General features: G+C 54.7%; 1 protein-coding gene across 2 annotated transcripts; it reads right to left on the bottom strand.

Moving 5' to 3' along the window:
* Nucleotides 1-18,058, bottom strand: ANKRD13B (ankyrin repeat domain 13B). 2 transcript variants are annotated; one of them, XM_081580243.1, is made up of 16 exons: nucleotides 17,428-17,844; nucleotides 15,978-16,159; nucleotides 6,896-7,031; nucleotides 6,640-6,764; nucleotides 6,507-6,552; nucleotides 5,771-5,914; nucleotides 5,492-5,681; nucleotides 5,349-5,415; nucleotides 3,965-4,046; nucleotides 3,135-3,199; nucleotides 2,779-2,909; nucleotides 2,528-2,685; nucleotides 2,245-2,397; nucleotides 1,952-2,115; nucleotides 1,788-1,864; nucleotides 1-1,370 (listed from the first exon to the last, which is right to left on the bottom strand). In XM_081580243.1, the coding sequence occupies exons 2-16, from the start codon at nucleotides 16,023-16,025 to the stop codon at nucleotides 1,133-1,135; spliced, it is 1,824 nt and encodes a 607-aa protein (XP_081436369.1). In that variant the 5' UTR covers nucleotides 16,026-16,159; nucleotides 17,428-17,844; the 3' UTR covers nucleotides 1-1,132. The 2 variants fall into 2 exon arrangements, with proteins under 2 accessions (XP_081436369.1, XP_081436368.1); XM_081580242.1 differs by lacking the exon at nucleotides 15,978-16,159 and having other exon boundaries at nucleotides 17,428-18,058.

Here is an 18,058-nt window from a genome sequence, read left to right on the forward strand (position 1 = left end):
TCGGGTTTGAAGCCTCTTTTATTTGTGCCTCAGAATCAGTCTGGTGCCCCTGGCATCAGGGAAGGGGGTGAGAGGAACAGCTTCTCTTTGTTCTTTTTCTTCCATCCCTTTTGTGTCCCTCTGAGCCTCACTGGCTGAGCCAGGAAGGCCATTCCGAGAGAACCCAGACAAGGGTGTGCGGTGGGCCCCTGCCCCCGGCGGGGTCTGTGCTTCTCTGGGTGGGTGGGGTGGGGCAGAGGGGAGCCGGAGGTTAGCACCATTGGATGAAGGGTTTTAGAGTCAGCCCCTGGGTGGGGAAAGTGGGATACACAACCACAGAGGGCTAGCAGCAGCTGGTGGGAAGGGGTGGGTAGTGGTGCCATGGCCTTGGGCGATCCCTGTGTCTTGTGTTTGCGCCGCACCCACTATGCCCCTCATTCGCCAAGACACCATGAGGGAGCCAGGCCTTGTCCAGACCTAGCCTCTCCCTGATCGCAAAAACGTGTCTTGGGGATGGGGACTCCAACCTCTGGCCACCTCCAAGAGAAGCTGGGACCACCCTGAGACCCGGGAAGGGTGTGGGGGCTGGGGGAGCCTGGCACCCCGCTAAGTGCACTTGACGCTGAAATGCGGGGGTGGGGGAGGGGCTGGGCCCTGGACGTGCTGGTTTGTGTCTGGGACAAAGCGGCAACACAGCACGTGGGGAGCTCAGCTGCACCCCCCCCCCAAGGGGGGAAGAGCGGAGATGCAAAGGCTTCATGGGCAGTGTCCTGGAGTCGGGTCAGTGAGCAGAAAGGAGGACCGGCCAGAAGGAGCAGAAGATGGGGACCCTGCTCCTCTCAGGACCGTCTCCTCCTCGGGACCGCCTGGCTCTGCCCGTTGACAGGTCTGAGTCCAGGGGAGAAGGTGGGCGGGGGGGTCAGGATACAGCAAAGCAAGGGAACCGGGCCGTGCCAGCTGCCTCCAGGGCCCTGGCCCGGAAAGGTACTCCGCGGCCGGGCCGAACCCCTCCCCGTCGGTTGACGGGTGCGCCGCTGCGCCCGCTAGGCGACCCCTCCGGTCTCCAGACGCGTCTCGGCGAGCCCGCGGGCGGGGCGGTCCTCGCTCCGGGGCGGGTTCCGCGGGGCGTGGCCTGGGCGCCCGGCAGAGGGCGCTACTGCTCGGTCAGGGAGAGCCGCAGAATGCGCTCCAGCTCCTCCTCCTCCTGGCGCGCGCGCCGCCGCCGCTCCTCCTGCTCCTGCGCAGACAGTTCCATGGCCAGCCGCAGCTGCTCGTCGTAGCTCCGAAACACGTGGCCGCCCGGGCCTGGACGCGGGCTGGGCCGAGGGCTGGGGACCGACGCCAGGGCCGCGCGAGGTACGGGCTGGCGCTGCGGCGTGGGCGGAGCGCTCCTGCGGGACAGGTAAAGAGACGTCGAGGGCTCATCTGCCCAGAAGCGCCAGGGGCGGGAGGCAGCGTGGAGGCCCTGGGGCAGCGCGGTCCTCGCCACCCTCCAGTGGGGGTCAAAGGGTCTCGCATCACCTCCCTGGCTTCTTCCCACCAGGTGGGAGCGGATCCCAGCCCCGCCTCTCTGTCTGGTGAGGATCTGTGAAAGCTCTCAGGCCGCCTTTGGGTCGGGAAAGGACGCCACGTTGAGGCCAGCAGGGTCCCCGATGAGGGGACCGCGGTTTCTCTGGGCCAAGGGGGGTTGCCCAGCCGGCAGTGGCCAGACGCACTGTGGACAGGGTCCCGGTCGTGTTCTCTGTGTATGGGAGCGGGGGTGGGGGCACAGACGTTTCGAAACCCTCTCAGGACGGGCGGGCACCGACCTGTCCTGCCGGCGGCCCTCGTAGGACATGGGGTGAGTGCCCGGTTTGCTGTTGGTGAGCGCCTCCCAGATGGTGACCTGGAGGTCGGGGGGTGAGCCCGTTAGCTGTGGCGGCGGCGCCGCGGCCCCGGAGGGGGACCCCCCGCGTGACCTCCGGGGACGCACCTGGTCGTACTCACTGCCCGCCTCGAGCAGGCTCTGCTGGATGGCGAACTGTAGCAGGTCGTCGTCGTCGTCACGGGTGGTGGCCTCGCGCTGGCCGCCCAGCACGCTGTAGCCGCGCGGGGCCTCGAACAACGCGGGGGAGATCTCGCAGCCACGGCACGAGGCTGGGGGCGCCAGGCCGGGGAGACGGGGAGGGGGTCAGAGTGGACCAGACCCCCCCGCCCCGTCCCCGGGGAAGCGCTCGGTGGGGGCCGGGGGGAGTAGGGGTAGTGAGGGCGGGCTCAGGGTCTCACTGGTGGAACTGGAGCTGCTGACGCTGGAGGAGTCGCTGCCTGGGGAAGGGGTCTCGCTGCTGGGGCTGCCTCGCACCAACGGCACCGGCTCGTCACAGCCATTGAGGTTCCCGAAGGTGATGCGGGCGTTGAGGATGTGGAAAACCGGAATTTCTGGGGATGAGCAAACCCATCAGGCGCCACCACCACCCACTCCCTCCCACTGTGGGTACCCCCGCTTAACCTCCTAAGAAGCCCCACTCTCCCCAGAGCAGCACAAGAGGAACGGGGGTGGAGGCCTCACCAATCTTGACAGGGAATCCCGGAGGCAGGCGCAGGGTAATGAAATCCCGGAGCTTGGCGAAAAGTGCGTTGCTGACAGCCATGAGGTCAATGATGGGGGCCACCTGCTCACACAGGGACAGGGGATGCTCCTCACACAGCCACAGCTTGGCCTTGAACCTGCTCCCCCCGCAGATCCCCAAGGGTGAGGGCCATTATAGAAGCCATGACCCCTCCCCCATCCCTGCCCACCCCTCCCCCAGGGGCCCTCACTTCTGTGTCTTGGTGGTCAGTTCCATGGGGCGACCCATGTCGCGGTTTCCAAGCTCAAAGTTGGGGTTGAAGTACTCTTCTGCGGTGATGGCAGTGGGGTTGGCTTGGCTCAGGGTCTGAGTGATCAGGGTCTGTACCACACAGGGAGGAGCTCATGAGCCCTTCTCAGTCCCCGAGGCCAGGCCAGCCACCTGGTATTACAAGCCCCAAATCTGTCTCCCTTCCCCCCACCCCCCACCACTGTGGAGCCGACAGGGCCTTGGGCATTGTGGAAAGAAAGCAGGTCCACACAGGATGCTTCCTCCTGATCCCCATCCACGCCCTTCCACACAGGGGTACCCCTAGCACACACTCACCCCGTTTTGGGGGCCCCCATGCTGCTCAGCAATTCCCAGGAAGGACTGCAGAGGTGTCTTACAGCCTACGAGAAACACGGCGTCTCAGAGGACGTGCAGCCCCTCAGAAGGGACAGCACCCAAGACCCAGGGAGGAGGCTGGTCCCTAGTGGGGAGGGAGGATGGCTCACCCACACCACACACCCAGGCACCTTCACCTGAAGGTGATTGAGGACTCCCAGGGGGCAAGGGCAGGACCACCATAAGCACAGCTGGAATAAAAGTAGGCCTGGGGCTCAGGAGAGACTTCCCAAAATGTCACTCTCCAGGTTGGTGACACTGCCTTTGGGGAGCAGTTTGAGGGTATGCATGTATATGTTTTCCTTCAGGGGCTTCCATAGTAACTTCATTCTGTTCTCTTGTGAGGTAGGAATTACATTTTCCCACTTTAAACAGACTAACTGGTACCCAGAGAGTCAGGTGTAGTGTCAGTGGGCACAGAGAATCAGTGGCAGGGCCCATGTCTTGCTGCCTCCGGTATGTCCTACTAGACTGGAATGGCTGATAGATAGCATACATGACCCCCCCCCCAATCCAGTGCAGATATTAGTAATCAATTATTGCATCCCTTCCCACTGAGCCCAAATGTTGCCTTAGAATCTTATCAGCACTCTAGGCAGCCACTACCAATCACTAGGATTTGGCATTTGAATTGAAGCCTATTTGCCTGAGTAAGCTATCTGGACTCTTGCTAGTGTGTCAGAGCAACTACTGATTAGAGGGGCTCATATAGGAGCTGGTTCCTCCCCACACCCCTCTTCCCTGTCCCCCACCCACCTCTGCCTGATTACCTTTGACCTTGCCCTTGTGCTGTTCTGAAAGATGCTCTGTCCGTGTCCGAGTGATGAGCTCCACATTGGATGCCCCATATACCTGGGGACAGATGAGGAAAGGACTCGCTGACAGTTTTGGTACCTCTGTCCTTGCCCCTGCCCCCAAGGGCATCACAAACATTTCCTTTAAGGAATGATCAGGGGAGGGAAGTACCGTTTGTTCTAGTTTCCAGGCCTTTGGGCAAGTAATTATATGAAGTTATTCATTCATTTTCCTATTCATTCAACAGACATTTTGTGAGGACCGTTTCTAGGCCAGGCACTGAGGCAGGCATCAGGGATACAGTGATGAACAAGCATGGCCAGTCATGATCCCTGCCCTCTTGAGGCTCACAGTCTTTTTGAAAAGACAGGAAGACAGTGGATGGTAATAACCCAGTGTGACATGTCCTCTAGCTGGGGAAGCACAGGACTGTGGGAATAAAAAGCAGAGACCATAACCTAGCCTGTGAACCAGCGAAGGCCTCCAAGAGGAAACAGCAACAACACAGAACCTTGCCTAGGTTAGCCTCTTCACCATGTGACCCCACGTGGGTGATGTGAGGGCCCCATTAGTGACTGTGGGAGACTTCCCTCAACAGTCTACTCAGGAGTGAAGGCCTGGCTTTGGAGTCAGTCAGCAGATCTGGGCGACCTTGTGCCGGTTACTTAATCATTTTAAGCTTCTGCTTCCTCTTCATAGAATGGGCCAATACCCTACTTCATAGAGTTGTTGTGAGGATTAAATGGGAAACCACAGAAAGGTTGATTACAATCAACCTTTCATAAACCATCTGTAAAATGGGAATAATAAAAGCACCTACCTTAAAGGGTTGTTGTGAGGATTAAATGAGTGTGTGTGAGATATGCACACATATGTACATAGCTGTGTGTACATGTGTACAATAGACACACATACATACCTGCATGCACATACATTTAAAATGTCAGAACAGAGCATTGCACATGAATGTAATATTTTTGTTTTAGTTGCTACATCATGTCCAACTCTTTTGCAACTCCATGGACTATAGCCCACCAGGCTTCTCTATGGGATTTCCCAAGCAAGAATACTGGAGTGAGTTGCCATTTCCTTCTCCAGGGGATCTTGCCGATCCAGGTATCAAACCTGCATCCCCTGTATTGGCAGGCAGATTCTTTACCCTGAGCCACCAGGGAAGCCTGAACATAGTATTAGGTGGACCAATAAACTCCAGCTGTTCTCATCAGTTGCCTGTTAGTCTCAGGCTCTTCCCTCCAGGCTGTATTGTCTCTGCACCTCCAAGGCTTAGAAACTGGTCAGGAAGCCCCTGTCCCGCTCACTGTAGGCAAGAGGTCTGGCCCCTGGGAACTGTGACCTCACCTTGGCTTCATACCCATTCACCATCTCGGTCTTCTCACTGCGCCAGCCCAGGATGCCTGTCTTGTTCCTGGGGAAGCAGAGTGGTCTAGGTGAGGGGGCACCCACCAGGCTGGCTCCAGGCTTCCAAGGCCATGCCCACTTACCTCTCAAAGGAGATGTTCTTGGTGTCCAGTTGCGTAGTGACAACAGGTGCAGTGAGCCGGCTCAGCACCTGCTCCTCCGTGGGCTGGGCAGCAGCCAGCAACAGCTCACGGTCCTGCCCGGCCAGAGCCAGGGTCTCCGTGTACACCACCCGGCGGTCGTGGTCAATCTCCATAACCACGGCACTCGCGTCTGCCAGCCACAGAATAGCTCAGGGAGTCAGGGGTCATGTGGGGGTGTCCCCAGGCTCCCCACCCTGCCCTACCTCCCACCTGCCTGACCTTGGCCCCTGAAGATGAAGCTGCGGTTCCCTCGCTGCCACGTCATGTGGTCAAAGCCCAGGAGTGTGGTGTCTACCCGAAGGTTCTGTCCACTCTTCCACACTTTGTAGGTGTCACTGGGGCAGATCTTGGACACCAAGGGCACTAAGTGGAGGAGAAGGTCAGAGGTGGCTTCAATTTGCCTGGCCCACCAAACCGCAGAACATGGGGGTCAGGGGTGTGTCTGGGAATGGGTAAGGGAACTGGTGGGAGAGCAACCTCTCCCCCAATCCCCCCCAACAAATGTAGACCACAGTCACTCAGATATGAGCAACCGAAGTCGGAGACAGACATGAGTCAGCCACCACTAAGTCCCTAGTATTCACCATTTAATTCATTCACTCAATCTTTCATCCAATCTTCCAACAAATATTTATTAAACACCTCCTCTGTGCCAGGCACTGGGGATACAACATTGAACAAGACAGGACCCCTGCCTTCTTGGAGCTTACCTTCTAGCAAGGGATGACAGGTAACAAACAGACAAAAGAGCCAGTCATTACAAAGTGAAGGAATTAATAACGGAATCGAGGCAGTGTGGCAAGGCCTCAGGAAGAGAGAGCATTGAGCTGAGAACTAAAAGGTGGGAGGGAGCCATGGGAACGTGATGGGAAGAGGGCTCCAGGCAGGGGAGCAGCAAGTGCAGGAGCCCTGGGGTGGGAGACGGCCCTGGGAGGCCCCTGGCAACCCCTCTTACCCCAGCTAGTAAACTCCCATTTCATCTCCACGTAGAAGTCCTGGGCCTGGAGGATGAAAAGGAGAGTGGCTAAGCCTGCACTGGAGACAGGGTTCGAGGGCCACGGTGGGGAGGCGAAGAGGCTGGCCCTCACCTTTCGCAGCTTCTCCAGGAGCACAGGGATGCCCGCCAGCCGCTTCACCACCCGCTGGTAGTCCCGGTACCGTAGCACCAGCTGCACCAGCTCCAGGTCCCGGGTACTCACAGCTTCCTGAAGCACTGGGGGGGAGGTGGGGGGAGGCAATGTCACAGGACAGGACCCTGCCTAGGGCTCCCTGCAGCCAACCAGAGGTGACGATATGGTGCCGGGAGACCCAGGCTGTGGGGTGGAAATGAGCAAGGGTGCCCACCTGTCCAGCCGCTGCGATTCTCCCTGCCCACGTCTGCGCCGTGTGCCAGGAGCACGCGGGCACACTCGAGGTGCCCCAGGGTGGTGGCCAAGTGCAGGGGAGTCCGCCCACGGGGATCCAGCTGCTCAATGTCCACCTGGAGGGGGTGAAGCGGTTGCCCTGGTCACTGCATGAGGCAGCCCATCTAAGCCTGCCTCAGGATTCCATTAATGATGGCATCGAGGCAGTGTGGAAAGCCCTCAGGAAGATATAGTGATGAGCTATCTATCTCTAGGCAGGCAGCAATCACCCAGTTGTCCTGCCTTGCCTGTCTCAGAAAGCAATGGAAGCTGGGGTCAAGTGAGTGGAAAGGGGCTTGCAGGACAGGGCAGGAAGTAACTCTGAGAAAGGGAGGAACTTCCTTTCCAGTTCACCTAGGTGCCCTGACTGTGTTCACTCTTCCAAGGCCCAGTGGTCTGCCTGTGAAGAGTAAGCTTGGGGCTGAAGGGTGGTCCAGAGAGGCTACTGGCCAGGGAGGGCACCTGAGACCTATCCTAGGGGTCCAAGACCACACCTTCAGGAAGAGCCACCAGTTTAGATCACTGACATTATTACTGTGAGGTTTTAGCACAGCTGCAATGATACATTAACAGGAATGAAAGAATATGTTCATGGTATACCTTCAAATCCACATCCTGTGCCTATGGGACACTAACATTTTTTAAAATAAATCCTGTTGTTTTGTGAATAGCACAGTTATATGCATGAGATTTTTGTTGGGTGATAAACGCATACGTTTGTTAAATATAAATATTTAGATATACTTCAGGAGACTAGGACTTCTGTTTAAATATGTGAACTGACCACATGCCTATAACTACTCTTCTCTGCCCCAAAATTTGATTAAAATGCCAGGGAAAGGCTTCTGTGCCGACATGAATAGATAACTGAAATTATCATCCCACCCAGAACAGAGAAAACTATTGCTTGAAATAATTGGTTTCAAACATTAGGCAACAATTAGTCCAGGACTGTGATCCTTAAAGTAAAACAGACAAACAAGGTGGGCCCTATGATTGCCTAAGTCTCTACTTGGAGGAATATTCCAAACAGCTATTCAGAGAGGAGGATCCCCAGCAGAGCATGGTAGTCCACTGAGGAGCTGAGAGATAGTAGCAGGGAGGCTGAGGCAGTTAAAACTTGCAGGGCAGAGTTCCAGGAAAAAGTAAGCTATATTTTTGTTTGTTTGTTTGTTTTTCAAAAAGAGCTCCAGAAATCTGCATGGTTCCTTTGAGTCTTTGCTAAATACTAAACTTCACATTTTGAGAGTGAAACTCAACAAAACCAGGCAGAAAAGAAACAACAGACTGAAAAAAAAAAAATTCTCAAGTTCAGCCATAGCAGGGAAGCATTCAAGCTCCAACCTGCTAGAGTAGAGAGTCCTTGTTGATTACCCAGGGTATTCAATAGAGAGAGACCCAAGAAGGATTATACCTTAGAAGCTGTTTTTCAGATACCAGGTTATGTCCAACTCTTTGCAACCCCAGCCTGTCCTTCGAGACCCAGTTCAGTTCAGTTCAGTTGCTCAGTCATGTCCGACTCTTTGTGACCCCATGAACTGCAGCATGCCAGGCCTCCCTGTCCATCACCAACTCCCGGAGTCTACCCAAACCCATGTCCATCGAGTTGGTGATGCCATCCAGCCATCTCATCCTCTGTTGTCCCCTTCTCCTCCTGCCCCCAATCCTTCCCAGCATCAGGGTCTTTTCCAATGAGTCAATTCTTCGCGTGAGATGGCCAAAGTATTGGAGTTTCAGCTTCAACATCAGTCCTTCCAATGAACACCCAGGACTGCTCTCCTTTAGGATGGACTGGTTGGATCTTCTTGCAGTCCAAGGGACTCTCAAGAGTCTTCTCCAACACCACTTAAAGACCCACCCACACCTAATTTTAATAAAGATAAAAAATAAGCTCAAAAGGATCAAATTGATTTGCCAGTAACTTAAATTAGGCTGCCAGAAGAAAGCCTAATACTTCTTTAAGTGAAGATAACAAAATCCTGATGCTTAACATCACAGCATTTACAATGTCCAACATCCAGTTAAAAATTACTAGACATGCACAAAAGTAGGAAAATATGACCCATAATCAGGAGAAAAATCATTTAATAGAAACATTCTGATATAATAAAGTTGAATGGCTCAATGTGCTCAAAACTTTAAAGAAAAACAACATTCACAAAGGAAAAATTCGGAAATAAAAAGTTCTGAAATGAAATTTTCACTGGGTAGAATTAATAGCAGATTAGACACTACAGAATGAAAATAAAATAAGTGAATTCAAAGATAGAGCCACAGAACTATACAAACTGAAGAAAAGAGGAGAAAAGAGATACTGAAAAAACATTCAAACAGCCTCAGCAATTTGTCAGACGCTATAAAGCATTCTAATGTATGTATAATTGGAGTCCCACAGGATTGGATAAGGAAGTGGAGGAATAAGACAAATTTAAAGAAATAGCCAAAAAATTTCCAAATTCGATTTAAAAAAACAACCTACTGTAGTGAGTTGAATACTGGTGCCATCCCCCCCCAAAAAAGATCCCACAAAATATATGTACATACTAACTGCTAGAACCCATGAACGTGACCTTATTTTGAAAAAGGGTCTTTGCAGGTACAGTTAAGGATCTCAAAATGAGATCAGCTTGAATTATCCAGTAAGGCCCTAAATCCTGTTTTATGTGTCTTTGTAAGATGCAGAGAGACATTCCATGTGAGAGAAGGCAGAGACTAAAGTGGCACAACCACAAGCCAAGGAACACTGAGAGCCACGGGCAGCTGGAAAACACAAGGAGAGATTCTCCCCTAGAGCCTTTGGAGGGATCGGTGCGGGTATCTTGTTTGAATTTAGACTTCCAACCTCCAAAATGATAAGAGAATAAATTTATTGTTTTAACCCACCCTGTTTGGTAATTTGTTGCAGAAACTAATACAATAATAAATCCACAGAACCAAGGAACTCAATGAATTCCAAGGAAGATAAATACCCAAAAGCCTACACCAAGGCCCATCATAATCAAATGCTGGAAACCAGTGATAAAAAGAAAATCTTAAAAGCATTTTGAGAAATGAGACACACTATGTATGGAAGGGGGAATACAGGAAATTCTACATTTTTTTTTTTTATCAGAAACCATGCAAGCTAGAAGACAACAGAATGAAATCTTTAAAGTGCTGGGGGGGCGGGGGGATGGGAATTGTCAACCTAGAATTCGATATCTTGTGAAAAATATACTTCAAAAATAAGAAGGGGAAATAAAGATTTTTGTGGCCAAACAAGAACTAACAGAATTTGTCACCAGAAGGCATGCAAGAAATGTTAAATGAAGTTATTCAAGGAGAAGGAAAAGGATACCAGATAGAAACTTAGATCTACACAAAGGAATAAAGATTGCCTCAAAAGGTAAATGTGGGGCTTCCCTCGTTGTTCAGTAGTTAAGAATCTGCCTGGCAATGCAGGGTTCTCCGGTTCAATCCCTGATCCGGGAACTAAGATCCCACAGGCCTCGAGGCAACTACCCTGCAATGAAAGATCCTGCGTGATACAGCCAAGATCCCCCTGCCACAACTAAGACCTGACACAGCCAAATAATTTTTTTTTTTTAATAATGCCAATAAAATATTTAAAACCCACAAGAAAGTGGCCGGGGCATTACAACTGACTTAGGGGAAGAGAGGGTGCTAGAACCCAGCCATTCACAGAGGGAAACCCCAGTCATCAGTAAGCTAGAGCCCCCCACTTAGCACCCTTGAAAGGTGAAGAACATGCTGGCAGTGGGAACAGCAGAGGTGGGAGAAAGGCTCAGAACTGAATACTGTGAGGCCTGGTTAAACTTTAGAACCCCTGGCTCCCTCCCCAATTTTGTAAAGCTGGGAGATGTCTCCCACTTCTCTCCACAGGATGCCAGGGGGTTTATCCTCTATAGAAATTGCACCTGAGGGACTTCTCTGGTGTTCCAGTGGCTAAGACTCCACACTCCCAGTACAGGAGGCCTGGGTTTGATCCCTGGTGAGGGATCTATTAATCAACAATTGAAGATCCTGCGGGCCACAACTAAGACCCAACACAGCCAAATAAATACATAAAAATAAATGTTAAATAAATTGAGCCTGATATATACTGAACTTGGTCTGAGGATGAGGTCATTAGACTGAAAACTGATGAACAGTGTCAGTCCAGTCCTTTCTCTGCCTGAAGTCCTGATCACTGGCAGCCAGACTGCACACTGCACTGTCCCATCCCACCCCTAGCAGGAAAGTGGAGGAATCTTTCTTGGAGAAACTAGAGGCAGCAATGACCTCTGGGTACAGACATTTGGGGATCCTAACAATAAGCAGGCCAGTCATCTTAGAGCAGCTGCTGCTGCTAGGTCGCTTCAGTCGTGTCCGACTCTGTGCAACCCCATAGATGGCAGCCCACCAGGCTCCGCTGTCCTCGGGATTCTCCAGGCAAGAATAGTGGAGTAGGTTGCCATTTCCTTCTCCAGTGCATGAAAGGGAAAAGTGAAAGTGAAATCGCTCAGTCGTGTTGTGTCCGACTCTTAGTGACCCCATGGACTGTAGCCTACCAGGCTCCTCCGTCCATGGGATTTTCCAGGCAAGAGTACTGGAGTGGGGTCCCATTGCACCCATGTGTTAATAAGCTCCACACCTCCATCCTTAATTATGCCCCAGCAGCCAAGGGTGACCAGACACTTGAGGAAAGCTGCCCAACATGAAAGAAAGATACCAAAACACGCAAATAGGTGCTAAAAACAGAGGAAACGACTGTCAGTGCAGGAAATAGAAAGGAAAACGAGGCAGGGACAGTCATTTACACCCTCAGAAAAATACAAAAAGGAAATTGAGTCCATAAAACAGAATGGGACCTTCTGACCTGTGCTTCTTTCCCTTGCTTTCTTTACTCCAGCTGTCCCTGGACAGCTTCACCTGTCCCAGTTCCCCCATCACAGTAAACAGCACCTCAGGTCACTCCCTTTCCAGGGAAGAAATGCTGGGACTGTTTTTATCTCTTCCTTTTCTGTCACCTTCCGTATCTAATCCACCAGTAAAATTTGACCTCATAGGCTCTACCTTGAAAATAGATCCAGAGTCATTTTAGATGTTATCACCTTCAGGCTACCGTCCTGGTCGTAGCTACCCTGTCTGTCACCTAATTCCTCCCACTCCTCTCTTGGTTCCTTAGGTCTACTCTCTATAGGGCCCATCACAGGTACCTGTAAAATATTATTTCTCAGGTCTTGACGCCCTTTAGCTCAGAACCTCTCCGTGGCTTCCCATGCAATTGAGGATAGAATCCTGAATGTCTCTCTGAACTCACATGCTCTCTCATCTCTCCAAGCTCCACTCTGGCATGTTGGCCTTCCCTGGAACCATCTTCTGGGTCCTAGTAGCCACAAAGCTTCCTCCGTCACTTCATTAAGGCCACCGCTCAAATGTCACCTCCTTAGAAAGGCCGGCCCTGGCAACCCATCTCAAGTGACAGTTGCTATTTGTCTATCTGTTGTCCCTTATCCTGCTCCAGTTCTCTTTCAGCATTCAATTGCCTACTTATTTCTTCATTGTCTCCCTCTCCTAGACTGTATGTAAGCCCCACAAAGGAACTGTCTGTTTTGTTCGGTGCTATATCCCCAGCTCTGGACACAGTCTGGCACATAATGGGTGCTTCATAAATATTTATTAAGCAAATGCTTAGATGACTGTTTTTAAGGGACATGAGGAAGGAGGGCAAGGCAGTAAAGTGTAAAATTGATTAGCCAGTAAATAGCTGTAGAAGTATATTGTTTATAATATGAGGCAAATAACAGAACAGCCTAAAGAGTTCAAAGTGGTTGCCTCTGGGGGTGAGATGGAGAGGTGGGGGAGGTAGAGAGGACTGCTGCCTTCTAGCAACAGATAGGTATTTTAAACATGAATAGGAACTCCTTTGTCAAAAATAAAACATTTTAAATAATTTATATAATTTGTATAACCTTCCATTGGCATTTCTTTGTTTTTAAATGTACAAGGAGCCTCAAAAAACACCCAAACTGTGCCCTCTGAGCTGTAGCTTGGAGTCCACCAGCTCCCCAGAGAGGAGGGCAAAGCATTATTTACTCTCTGCCTCTTACAGGTTGAGCTGGGCCCCTCAGGGTCCAACCTGGGTGGGATCCTGAGTCCTGGGATAGGAGCAAGGCAGCATCCATAGACCCTGAGCCAGCTGGGTCACCAGGGTGTCAGGAGGAGGGCTTCCCACGGGGCCGCAGCTGAGCCATCACACCTCCCACCGGCCCTGCCCCAGATGCTGCTGCTGCTGCTAACAAGGCCCCAGGGAGTCAGTGGGGCCAGCCCCAGGGCTCCAGATGCCTCCCGCCTCTCTCTCCCTCAGGTGCCTCGGCTCCAGGCTGCAGAGGCCGGTGCCAGCCAGGAAGGGGTGCCCTCCCTACCCCCACTCCTCCGGAGCTCTCCTGGCAGCCCTCCCCAGGGTCCCCAGGGCCCCAATGTTTTCCAGGGCCACCGTGAGCCCTGTGTACCATCAGCCAGGCTCCAAAGAAGATCCCCTGCACCCATTCAAAGCTGGGCGCTCGGTAGAAGCGGCACCTTGCCGAGGGCCCAGGTGGGAGAATTCATTAATTTCCTCGGCAAAGGCCTGCTGCTATTTAATTGCTGGAATGAAAAGGTTTCCCGTGAAACCCAACTCCCAGCCCTCCCCACCAAGAGGACAGAAGTTCTGCACCCCAGCCAGCCTCAGCTGGAGTCACAAGTGGGGACTTTAGAGCTTAGGAGCTGGGGCTCCCTGAGCATAGAGTCTCCCTGTTTCCACTCAGGCCCCCGTCTGCATACACACACATGTGCTCCTGCATCCACAGGCACAGTACATGTGCACCCGAGTGTAAAAGGGCATGTGTCCAGCCTGCAGGCCTCTACTCATGTGTAACACACGTAGATGCCAGCACATTTGCACATGCACACTCCTTGAACCCACGTGCATTCGCAGAGTATTTTTCAAAGTTGTTTAGCATTAGCAAGTCCTTTTGTTAGGTGAAATCTTATAGGAACACACCAAATGTATAGAGTAAACACAGGTGCTGGAGGAGTAGAGGGGCTCCTTTCCCTGCCCTGCTCCACCCCCACCCCAGGGAGGACAGCCCAAGTCTGGTGTGGCCACCACCACTTCTCTGCTTTCCCACCAGGTGGGCCTGAGCTCTCTCAAGGGGGAGCGAGGCAGGGTGCTTCCCCCGTGGACAGTGGAGCTGGGCCCGTGGGGGTGGCACCCGCTGAGTCTCGCTCTGTCCTGCCCCCTCCATTCTGCCCCATGCAGCCCCTCCCCCTCATCCTAAACACATTGATTTTTGGTTTCGAGGGTTTGTGGCTCCCTCTCCCGAGCTTTCCAGCTCATCAGCTGTGGTGACAGCCTATACCAGAGACTGCCTACTTTGCCAGAAGACGCAATCACAGGTGTTCCTGGTCACAACAGGTACCTTGGGTGGGACAGCCTCTGAGCATCCAGGGGCCCCACGATCCCATCTCACTGGGGTGTCAGGTCAGAGAGATGACCTGGGGAAATCAGGAAGGAGGACCATGGTGGAGGCCGCCAGAAGAAAGAAAACGTTCCCCTAGGACCATCGTCCAGTCCCCTCCAGAGTGCCTGCTGCCCGAGAAGAACCTTGCTCTCCTTGGCCCTCCCACAGGGAGCTATTCCCGTCTAACCTCCACCACCTACCCCCAGGGAACCCCAGGGACTTGTAGCTCCAGAACCAAGGCCATGTCCAGCTGTCTGGACCTCAGGCCTCATGCCAGCTAAGGGGGAACTGGCACATACATTGCCCTACAACCTCCTGCCCCCGCCCAACCTGGCAGAGCAGGTCCATGGCAGAAAGCAGGGCACCCAGCAACCGTTGTATTGCTGGGCATTGGCTAGGGGCAATCATGGACACTTCCCTTCAAAAAACCTCCGCTTAGCACCTCCATCTCCCCACCACACGCTGTCGCCAGCCCCTGTGAACTTGCTCAGAAGGCTGCCATGCCATCTCCCTCCTCCTTGGCCAGCACTGCCAAGCCTGCCCACAGGAGGGCCTCTGTGGGGCTTTCTTGGAGTGATGAGGAGGCAGCTATGCCAAGTGAGACCAGGGAAACCCAGCTGCTGTGTGTTTGGGGAAAGCCTGGCTGTTTTCTGTAACAGTGGGTGCCAAGAGGACCAGAGATCAGGGACCCCCAGATGAGACGCCTGGGGTTGACAGGGTTTCATTAGGATGTTACGTGGCTGTCCCCAGACCCCTCACCTGCAGGAAATGCCTGGGGAGGGGGCATCCTTAGCTCTCCCAGGGAGTCTGAGGCTGGGAGAACTGAGCAGTGCACATCTGGATGCAAGGCTTCCGTCCAGGTCAGTCCTGGAGTCGAAACTCAGCCTGGGGGCTCTCCCACCCAGACTGATTGGCATTCCCTTCTTGGCACCCTGGTGCAAAGGAGAAGACTGATCTGGCTCCTTTGTGGTTGAAGAAGGGTTTATCCTCAACCAGTGTCCTGTATCCCCCCTGGGCTGGGATCAGGGCAGGCAGCGTTCATTTCAGGAAGACACAAATTCACCAGGGTAAGGGGATGAGTAGGTGGGGTTGGGGTGCACCTGGTTTCTGCGGCAGCCTGAGCGGACCACACTCTGGTTCAAAGGAGCCCTCCCTGCAGCAGGTTCTGGCACCCCTCTCCAACCCCACCCCAGCAAGAGGACTGCTGACCCAAGGACTATCAATCAAAAAGGCCTGGGTGAAATGGCGTTTTCTTCTAGGGCATTCTGCCTCTCTCCAGTCTCCGCAAGGAAAAGAGCACCCTCCTCTTGGGCAAGGGAGCACGATCGAGGTGTTCTGGACATTCAGCCACTAGCCTTCTGCCTAACGGTTCTTCAGCCAATCATTAACCATCCCACTGGGAAGTTCCTCTCAGGTCATATTTAAATCCCTCCAGCTGTAACCTCCCTCAGAGATGCGTCTTCTCTTGCCCTTAGGGGAGGAAAGCAGAGATAAGCCAGAAGAGGCTGAACTGATTTAGCACCCTGCACATCACACTACTTTCCTGTTCACACTTGCATCAGCAGAACGGGGTCTCTTGGAGGGCATGGGTTGTGCCTCGTTTATTCATCTTTGTCCCCAGGAGCTACCACTCTGACCTCGCTTCCTTTACCAGTGGCAGCAAACCACTTCCTTTATGATGGATAAACAGAGACATGATCCGAGGAGCAACCTGAAGCATCCTGTGGAAGTGGAGGTAGAATGGAAGTGGACACCCCAACCAGAGGTGAAGGCTCAGGTCACCCCACCATTTTCTGCGCCTGCCACGTACAGCTGGATGTGGTGCTGCTCTGAGGACCTGGTGGCGGACTTGAAGATGTGCTCCGACCCTCACCTTGCTCACCTGGTGATGTCCTGCTCTCCACCTCACTCTTCCTTTGGGAAGCAGACAGGTCCTCAAACTGAACTTCCTGTGACTCAGGAAGTGGCCCTCAAAAGGCATATTCCCAAAGGGGGCAGCGCCTAAGGAAACCACTCCCAGTCCATGGCCCCAGGATCGCAGATCCAGGCCAAGTCTGCAGGCCTCAATGGAGACATACCAGGGCCGGCTGGGCCCAGCTCTGGCTCCTGCCTCCCCACCCTGGAGGGCAAGTCTTTTCTGCCAGGAGAGCCTGCCTGTGACCTGGGCCCAAGGGCAGAGTTGGGAGCTACCTATGACCTGTGCCTGCCTGCCTCTGTCCTGAAGAATGGCCAGGAAACTCCATCCCTGACCATATCTTCTTGGAGGCCACCGCCCAGCCAAGGCTGGGTGACCCACCCATTCTCACTGACTAGAGAACCAGGGAGCCGCTGTGTGTACAAAACCTCAAATCCTGTCGGGGGCCAGTGGGGCCCTGGCTTCCTCAGCACCTAGAAGCCGGGCCCAGCATCCGAGGGCAGGAGAGCGCCTTTCAGCACCTGGACAAGGCCCTCCAGGGCTTCACCCCAGAGGCTCTCTCTCTTCACTCCTCATTCCTGAACAGGCGCTGGTGTCGGTGGGGTCCAGGGGCTCAGCCCAGTGTGAGCAAACATAAGCGTTCATGGAGAGGGTAGAGGGCGCTGGGTGGGGCAGGCACGCCTGGGAGTGCCCCGGCCTAGTCTCCGATCCTTGACCTGTGACCCCCCTCTGCCTACGCAGGCCACCTCCGCACACTCACGCGGGAGGTGTCGCTGCCGGGCTGAGTGGGGCGGACTCTCCCACCGCGTGGAGCTCAGATGGAGCCGGCAGCCCCTCCCAGGGCGTCCCCTACCCCAAACAGGGAGGGTTCGGAGCACGTGTGGACATCCCGGCGGGCCGGAGGGGAGCGAGCGGGGGCCGCTCCCATCACCTTCTCCAGGTCAACAGCACAAAAGCGGCGCCGGCGAACAAAGAAGCGCTGCAAACTCGCCAGGGGGGCGGGACAGCCCGCGCCGCACCCCCTCCTCACGCCCAGCGGGCGTGCCGGGCCGTGGGGTCCGACGGCGCTCTTACCTGGCCGGCGCGGACCTCTTTCTCCAGCTCGCGGTGGCGGTTGTGCCACACGAGGTAGTGTAGCGGGTACTTGCCCTCGGGCCCCTTCCTGGCGGAGGCGTTGGCGGGGATCATCGCCCGCTCCTCATACCGGGGCCGCGGCGCCCGGCCCAGAAGGAGGGACGGCGCCAGAGCTGGGGCCCGGGGCCGCGGGTCTGGGGGCCGGCGCTGCCTGCTCGCAGAGCTGCGGCTCGGGCATGTGCGAGCGGCGCCGGCGGGCGGGGGTGGTGCGGTGCGGGCGGCGCGGGCCGCGGGCGTCCTCGCGAGGCGGCGGCGGCGGCGGGCGGCGCGGAGAGGCCCCCACCCGCCCGCGGAGGGCGCGGGCACTCGGCGGCGCGGCGCGGAGTCGCGCCTTGCCTCCCACACCCCCGCGCACAAAGACGCCGCTCGGCGGAGGGAGCAGGCGCCCGCAGCGGGCGCGGGGGCGCTCGGGGCGCGGGCCCCAGGGACGCCGCCGCCGCAGGGACGCGCGCCCGCGGCCCCCGGCACCCCGCAGCTGCATAGCCCGGCCCTCAGCCCGAGCGATCGGCTAGGGATGCGGGGATGCGGGGGAGAGAGGAGGGGGACGCGGATGCCCTGGGCAGCGCTTGTT

This window comes from Giraffa tippelskirchi, chromosome 3, assembly GCF_054371585.1.
Source record: "Giraffa tippelskirchi isolate mGirTip1 chromosome 3, T2T-mGirTip1v1.2.pri, whole genome shotgun sequence".
Classification (NCBI taxonomy): domain Eukaryota; kingdom Metazoa; phylum Chordata; class Mammalia; order Artiodactyla; family Giraffidae; genus Giraffa; species Giraffa tippelskirchi.

Coding starts and splice junctions, on each gene's coding strand:
- ANKRD13B (XM_081580242.1), bottom strand. CDS start 17,541: ATGATCCCCGCCAACGCCTCCGCCAGGAAGGGGCCCGAGGGCAAGTAC. Junction 5,682..5,770: donor CTTCATCTTCAGGGGCCAAG/GTCAGGCAGGTG, acceptor TGTGGCTGGCAG/ACGCGAGTGCCGTGGTTATG. Junction 1,865..1,951: donor CGGGCAGTGAGTACGACCAG/GTGCGTCCCCGG, acceptor CCCGACCTCCAG/GTCACCATCTGGGAGGCGCT.